Source organism: Convolutriloba macropyga, chromosome 5 (genome assembly GCF_964194025.1).
Source record: "Convolutriloba macropyga chromosome 5, txConMacr16.3, whole genome shotgun sequence".
NCBI lineage: Eukaryota > Metazoa > Xenacoelomorpha > Acoela > Convolutidae > Convolutriloba > Convolutriloba macropyga.
In genome coordinates this window covers 4,442,437-4,451,014 of record NC_134472.1, presented here as the reverse complement: position 1 = coordinate 4,451,014, position 8,578 = coordinate 4,442,437, and the positions used below count along the sequence as shown (strand labels likewise).

Sequence of the window (8,578 nt, the reverse complement as noted above, 5' to 3'; positions counted from 1 at the left end):
GAGATCCAACTCTAAGAACAACTCTAAATTACTAAACAGATCCTATCATATCTTAATTTTCGCGAACGTCTAAGTTCCATGATTTTAAGTATGCCTCGGTTAAAATATTGTGATAACATTGTATTTCAACAAATATGAGCCTATAAGTCATATTATTTCCATCGGACAGTTTTTACGGGAGAATTAATCTGTCCTATTATTTTCATCGGACATATGTTTTCTATCGAGCCACACACATAGCAAAAATTAATCATTCGAACGCGAAATTATTTCAACTGCTGAGATTCAAAATCGAATCCCATAATTGACGTAGCAATAATTATCTTTTTTCAATTTAGAGATTTCGTGTTCCATAATATATATCTGTTTTAGCAAAAAGTGAGCTCCAGCTACGAAGCATTATAGCAACGTAGTTAGATTAACCACTGAAACGCCTTGTGACTAACGACACACAAGGCTGAACGGCCAGTTCTTGAAATCACTTCAAATCCAGTAACAATTAATTGTAATAATTTTTGTCTTTTTGCAACTGAATTGATTGCTCAGCTTCGGTGACAAAGTGTACGTTATGAAAAATGTTTGCTAACGTGTCTCCGACTTACTTGTGCCTCAGTTTGGTATAAACCCCTCTTTGCACAGTCGAGATCATGGGTTAGTGTGAGCGTTCCTCACAAGGGCAGTCTAAAGGCTTTTTTCCTCAAGATTGTACCAAATGCAAAAACGATTGCCGATTTGGTTTTGTCAAAAAACAAACTACAGGAGTACAGGGTCATCTGAAGAGCAATTTAAAACTTTTTTTGCCAAGCCAAGATCGTGACCTTTGTCTTCAAGTGAAGCAAGTAGAACTTTTTATTTGCGAGATTTTTTCCTCTATGGTCAAGCAATCCGTATGTGTTGCCTAATCTTGTTCTGCATAAAGTCAATATTTGGGAGACTATCATTACCAAGAGGCTCGATGGCAGCGAGCAAGGCAGATAGGTGAGTTTTGTTTTCCGTTGGCTCCATGATACTAAAGCGTCCCAGCGGTTGGTAGCAAATACAACTGGAATGCTTCCTGGTCACCTGCGAGCCAAAAAACCATTGCGACAATCTTTTTCAGAGACTTTTTCATCCATTCACGGAAACGTTTAAAACGTTTGGAGTTGTTTAAGCAAGAAAAATAAGCTTTGCTGATCACCTAACATGAAACACAGGTAGTTGTTTTCAGGAGACGTCTGAGAATTTTTTTAAACTATCTGAAGCAGATGTGAAAACTTTTTTAATGTGATTGCTGAGATGGATTCATGCTAAACATTACCGCAATATCCTGACTTTAAAAGAGCGATTTTCATTTTCGAGCTTTTATAAGGTATTAAAAACGCAGACGGCAAAAGGATATACCATGGAAACTTGAACTCATTTCCTTGGCTTTCCTTCTTGGGACTGCCGCTAAGTGTTTGCTACAAAAAATTCAGATGTGACTGTGAATGAGTTCTGAGCACAAAAGCTTACTGCTGGACGAACTGGTTTCAACTTCTGGGCAGCTAAATGTTGATTGAAGAATTTGGTTGCTTTTTGGCTTCTATTAGGAGTGCTACTTAATTTTTGGGAGTCTCAAAAGCAGTCCGTATTGAATGTTAAGCATATTCGAAGTCTTTTGACCTTGGCAGAGACGGCTTTTGCCTCCAAGAAACAGCAAAATGTTTTCATAGAGTTTTATTTTTCGTTTCCCATTGATACGCAGCAAGCTCCAACGCAGGAGATCTCTTTGAAATATATGAGGCAGCAACCGTTGTATGCAGCCAAATGTCTTTGCAAAATTTTTTGATGGCTTGTCTGATGGGAACAATTGATGACATTTTCTCACGGCAGAGATATCTTCAAAAAACATTGTCAAGGACTTAAATGATAGCCCTGCAAAGTATGCCCTTTTCAGAATAGGGTTTGAATAATTTCTCAAAAAAGTCAACAAAAATTTGTCCACATTGTTTTCGTTCGGCAGAAAGAAATTTGCTCTCCAATTTCAATTTTTTTAAGTTTACTCATTTTGTACTTAGATGAATTGGCAAAAAAATGGAGTATTAGTGGATAAGATTTTCTCTTCCCGCAGAGTTTGTGTGAAACATTGTGTGCCTCGGATTTACTAGGTCCTTCAAGGTTCGTAATTTTTAAGTCATCTTTAACTAAGGCGTTGGAGAAAGGATAAAATTGTGTATAGTGCGGTCCCGTTTGAGGTTCGTTTAAGTGAAAAGGATATTAACAACATGGATGATGCAAACCTAGAAGGCGGTCAATTGCACAAGTAAGGCTGTTAGAACGTCTCTGCAGGCAGTCAGAAGTTCTGCATTTGTTACGGCCGGTACAAAATTAATTCTCTGGCTGCTCTTTTAAATCGTCACATACAGAATTTGACACAATTGCTAAAAAAAAGAGAGGAGGCCGGAAAATGGTAGGGAGCCAAGTAAACCCGGGAAACATTAAAATTCATGCTATGGATTTTTGCAACAAAACGAGAAACAAAAGACACCTTCATAAATGTATTTGAAGTCGTAAATGCCTGCAAGAAACCGCAAGATACTTTCATAGCGTTTTATTCTTCACTTCTCAAAATTACGCAGCAAAGCCTCTCTAATAACTACTCAATTGCAAGAGATTTTGTTGAAAAATTTGTGGCAGCAACCGTGCTTTCGGAGGGCCATCAAAGTTCTCTCCGAAAGTTTTTCGGTGGCTTATCTGATGAAAACATTCGATAATATTTTTTCTTGGGAGAAAAAATTTCAAAAACATTGTAAAGGCCTGAAGTAATAACCTGAAAAATTTGCCATTTCAGAAAGAATTTTACAACATTTTCTCAATAATTTGTCAAATAAAATTGTCCCGAATTTTTTTTGTTATGCAGAAAAAAAACTTTGATCCCCAATTACAAAAAGTCTTTCTAAAGTTACTAAATTTATACATCGATGATTGCAATGAAATCAGGAACCTTAAGAGATAGGATTTTGTCTCCCGGCTCAGATTTCTGGGAAACAGTCTGTTCTGTAGATTCACTAGGTCCTTCAAGCTTTTTCGTTACTATCTTTACCTAAGGCGTTGGAAAGTGGAAAAAACTGTGTATAGATCATTCCTGTTTGATTTCAATTAAAGTGATGCGGATGTTAACGGCACGGATAAAAGAAACCTTGAAGACGGTCAAACGCACACATCAAGCTGTTACAAATTCAGTTGAGCCAGTCACAAGAATTGCATTGCAAACGGCCGCTAAAAAGATATGTAAGGTATGCAATAAACACTGGATGCTCTTTTAAATCGTAATATACAAAATTTGACTCATTTTTTAAGGATATTGTGAGAGAGGACAGAGAAAATTGGTAGGGAGACACCACCGTAAAGCTCAAAAAATTAACAGTCCTGGAAAGATTGATTACATCAAAATATGAAGGGAAAGCCCACTTCAAAAATTATTTGAAGTTGTAAACAAGATGTCAATTAATACTAAAACAAAAAAATTAAACCGAATATACTTTCAGGCAGAAATAAGGACATTTAACTTATTCACAGTTTAATCCTGACAAAAAGAATCAATCAAACACTTCCAGTTGAATTTGAACTCATGGTTGCGCTCCCATGATAAAAACCTGCAATAAAAATGATGTTAATTTTTTGCGGAGGGTTTTGCAAGAGAACGTTGAAGAGTAAATTTAAGGTAGCTCCTGCTTAAGCGTGAACACAAGACGTCACAAGTATAATAGTATAAGAGTATATAAGAGTCAAATTTTGCTTCTAAATTGAGGTCAAAGTAGATATCGGAAATTTTTTTGCTGTAGGTTGATTATTGAGTCTAATTGTTTTAATGTGGAGATTTTGGTTGACAGTTGTGTTTTCAATTAATTTTGTTGGGTAAAACTTCAAATGAAATTAATCTTTGCTAATAGAAACCCAAGTCTATTCCCCATTTTATATGTTGTACAGTATGATCATACAACGAAGTCGAAACTTTTATTGTTCCTAACAAAGATAAAACTATTTTATGGCTCAAAAATCGGAATCGGATTAAAGTTGTTTCTGTCAAAAGATAAGATTAATTGTGAAAAATCAAATATGAGTTTCAAGTTTTCTTAACATTTCAGTACTAAATTCGACCGTTCTCTTATTTATCAAATATATTTGTTTTAGTTTTAACCAAACACTAATTATATTTACTGATTTTTTTTCAACTAATCTGCCAGTTTGACCTGCCTTTGAAAAATTGAAGAATTGTGCCATTGAAAAATTTATGCTGCAAATTAGAATTATAAAAGTATCACAAAAGATCGCTACTTAAAGTACACCATTATGTTTTTGAACAAATAAAAAATAGCTGAAAAATGATAATTGAAGTGTAATATCAGTTAAGCAATAAAAATTAGAACCATAAATTCTGGCACACTCTTATGTTCATTAACAAAACTTTTCTTTTACACAATCCTAATTTAGGATTTGGTTGGTTGCACGCTGATGAGACCTGTATGATCATCATTCAAAAATATAGTCTTGTGAGCTTTTTTTCCTCAAAAGAGGGAGTAGTTATTGAGGAATTGTTTATATTCTATACAGCTGCGCTTGAGCAAAAATCACCAGATTGTCAGGTGACGAGTTACTAGTATCGATACTCAACTCATTGTTTTTCTACGACCAGCTCTTGCCACTATTTTGCAAGGGTTGTTTCCCATCTCAGGCTTCTAGACCTGACTTTCCCCTGGTGTTCTGAACCACGCCTTGGTTGCTTCTACCTCTTCTCCTTAGGAGGGTAGTGGTAGCTGCTAAAAACAGACAACTCCTGAACCATCGATTGATTTTCTAGCTGATTTTCCTGAATATGATATTATCCCAGACAGTAAATTTCGAAATAATGTCTCTGTTGTTCATCAATGACGTGCCAGCCAGTGATTGAAGCACAAGTACAGATTCATACAACCCATTCGACTGACTTCTATTGCTTATGTACTGCAAATGGGTTGTTTTTGTTTCGTTTTCCCGTTCCTCACTCTTCCTTGTTTGACTCTTTTGATAAGAGTCAATTGTTGAAGCTTCCAGCGTTGCGTTGTTTTAATTATTCATCTCATTATAGTTTAGCATTGCTCTGTTTTGGTAACTATGGCTTGTTTAGGGTCTGAAACCTTCATGCGGTGCCCCTAATGATGATCTAAGATTAATCAGATTGCCTTTGACATAAAATTATGTTGAAAAGACTGCTGTTGATAGCTTGAATGCTTTTTTCGAAACATTCCGCGGCATAAAATGCTATGTAATTTCCTTTTAGGCTTTAATTCGATGTGGTATATAAAAATAACTCGAAAAATTTTTCCGACGATATGGAGTTGTGCGTGTCGATTTTTTTTAGGCTGGAAGGTTGCTGAAGATTATAGAGTTTCGACTTGAGTTGCTGCTCGGGACTCTCAGCTACGTTATACTCTTCTTTTTCGAGCAGAGGCTCTATATTATCAGCATCTGCAACTATAAGCTAAGCAAGTACTTCTGTTTGAATCATCACTCCTTTTAAGTTATGATTAAGTGACTCTGCTTGAAGTCACTGAGAACTTCTGTCGTTTATCGAGAACCGCGACGCGGTTCCAGATATTAAGTCAGAATTTCGAAGTGACTTCTGCAGAGTCACTTAACCATGCCTAAAACACGAAACGCGCGCGCGTTTTGAAATGACGAAAGTCAACGAAATTCAACTTCTGTCTAAGTAGCAACTTCTGGCATTTTGACTTGTGGCACTGCAGACTTTCGGCATTTTAAAATGTGCATGTCAGGGTTTTAACGGTAGTTGAAACACAGGTGCAACTTTACAGCAGTTTTAGAGCAGCTTAACAGCTGGTGCAAATTTTTAAATGCCAGATCTACAGCGTCAAATTGAACGATGTAAAGTTTTCTTGCATCGTGTCATAGGAACTACTCTGCTTGCCCCCCCCCCCCCCCCCAGTGTTTTTACGCCCTCATTTAGCGTTACTAGGTAAAAAATAGCATGTGCGCCTGGGGCGTAAAAGAAATAAGCCCACAAAGCTGGGGGGGGGGGGCACTGCAGAATAGATCCGTGTCATATTTCAAACTTGCAATAGTTATGTGTTTTAAGTAAAATTCTTTGTCTCTGCTAGAGTCAGTTAGAAACTTTGGCTAGTGTCTCGAACCGCTACGCGTTTTTCAATCAGTGTCAGACTTTTTTCACTGACTTCATTGGAGTCACGTGCATTCTAGAATTGATCAAAGCTGGCGAGATGTCTTTTATTTAAATTGGGGGGGGGGTTAAGTTTCCCTGCATTTGGAAGAACTGCAAAAGTATCATTTAAGAGCAGGGCGTTACTTTCAATGCGTTCATCTCATTTTAATTCGCTTTGTTAACTGAAATCTTATCATCACCTAAAATTATTATGAAAAAAATTGATAACGTTTTGTTTGGTTTCATACTATTTTCATACATATTAATAATTGTCAGACTGTTATTTTAATTTACATGTTTCTCATTTTGAAAAGAGAATCAACCATTCATGAAATATAATCAAAATAGGTATGTCATATTCAAACGCGTAGGTGCTTTATAATCAACCAAATCCATTGGGGGGATCTACTTTAATTTTAGTTACCAATTTTGGTGATAAATAAATCGACTGGATCGAGATTTTGCCCAAGAAATATTTCAGGATTTGCGACAAACGGTGAAAAATGCTTTAGCGTTGAATTTGGTGATTTTTTTGTCAGGTTTGCGGTGAATTCTGTATTTTTATGAAAAATTTTTATATTTTGTTTTGATTTTAATAATTTCATGAATGATTTTTCTTTCAGGGACAAATTTTTGTTCATCAAATAAGTTTTCAAATCTTTTTCGCCCGTTTCATGTCAAAAATACTTTACCCCCAAACTACACAACGCCTTCGAACCCAAACTATACGTTATTTAGATGCAAACGTGCTTTCGTTTGTATTGCAAATAGTAAATTGTCTCAGTAGTTTGTTTGTTTGTTGTTTATGTTATTATATCTAAATGGAAGCATACCCGTTAAGAATTTACTCTCAGTTGAAAACCAAGTTTTCAGCTCACCACTGGATCAATTTCTCTCTCAGTTTCTTCAGGTAACAAAAAGTTGGATTTTTTCCATTACAGCCCCTTACGAAATTATAACCCCCTTATTACGGTATGTTTTTGATAATGGGGGGGGGGGGGGGGTATACGTTATGTGACAACTAAGCTGGGTTTGGGGGAGGGAAAGACCCCAAAAGGTAACAAATAGACTCGTATGTTTATGCCCCCCCCCATTCCTCATGAATCAAAAACAATAGCGGCTTGTTAGACCATGCAGCTGCTTGAAGGTGGAAAATGTTTTTCGACCTCCCGACTACTGAATAAAACATAATATGACCGAAATTGGTAGAAAATGAAGAAAAAATAGTCCACAAGATTATGAAAAACCAAAAGAAAAACATCAACCAAAAATATACCAAAAATATCAAAGTATAGACATCGGTTATTAGTTCTATTTACTGATAAGAACAACTTTAATGTTTCTATGAAAAAATATATACAAACAAAACAAAAAAAGTAAAATCGAGAATAGCATAAAAATATCAATATCGCAGAAGTCATTTCTAAAATTATAACAGTTAGGAGATTTGCTTTTGAAAAACCTAAATCAAACTGTATAGGACGTAATTCTGAAGCAAAATTGAAAAATAAAATAAGAGGACCAAAACCATAACTGAAAATAATAACTTCTTATTCACCAAAAGAAGGAATATAAGTTTATGGATATAAATCATTAAAAAATTTAAGCGCTAAAAACAGCAGAAACCATTCAGTCAGGAAATCGAAAACAATCAAAAGTCAAAAAAGGGGAAGAAAACAAAAACTCAGGCGACATAAAAAATTTTAAAAAGCGAGTTTTGTCAATGTCAGTGCAAACGCTTTTGATTGAATTCACATAAAATGAAAATCACAACCCCAAAAAACACGTGTCTGCTTTTGAAAAACTATCAGAACATAAGAGTGCAATATTTAGGAGCAGAGCCAAAACAATCGAATGGTCTTCAAAAATTGGCCACTCAGCTGTTGAAGCTTACTGAATTAAATTAAAATGATAATCTCAAAAAAAATTTCAACCAAAATTATCTCAATTTTTGAATTGATATAATGAAAAATTTTTGAAAATCACAAAAGTTTGGACAAATTCTGAAAATGTTTACATCAAAATATCATCATTCAACAACATCAATATAACAAAAATTATAGGAGAAGAGTATAAGTCAGAAAAATTATCGGACGAGAGTATAAATCAGTTCTTATTTTTATCAAAGAGGAAATCTGCGAAATCAAAAACGAATGAACCGCTCAACTGTAAGCCGAAAAAGCAAATATAAGCAAAAAAAAACAGCTAATGAAGATTTTTATCTAAAAAAAGCACAAAAAATATAAATTACAGATTTAATCAATAAATTACATATTGATTTCATTCCTAAATCCTGCAAATAACTTGATGCAAAAATATTTTAAAGGAAGATTGAAAACCGGTGAGAAAAAACTTAAATGTGATTCTTGCAGGTACTTCCAAGAAACATCTTGGCTAATG

The 8,578-nt window shown here is 35.1% G+C and overlaps 1 protein-coding gene across 1 annotated transcript in view; it reads left to right on the top strand.

Moving 5' to 3' along the window:
• The first annotated feature begins 6,972 nt into the window (after positions 1 to 6,972).
• Positions 6,973 to 8,578, top strand: part of LOC142339693 (sugar phosphate exchanger 3-like) — a 51,396-nt gene continuing 49,790 nt past the window's right edge. The window contains exon 1 of the mRNA XM_075389912.1: positions 6,973 to 7,088. Within this exon, the coding sequence (XP_075246027.1) occupies positions 7,000 to 7,088 (89 nt within the window). The 5' untranslated portion in view covers positions 6,973 to 6,999. The remainder of the gene's footprint in view (positions 7,089 to 8,578) is intronic.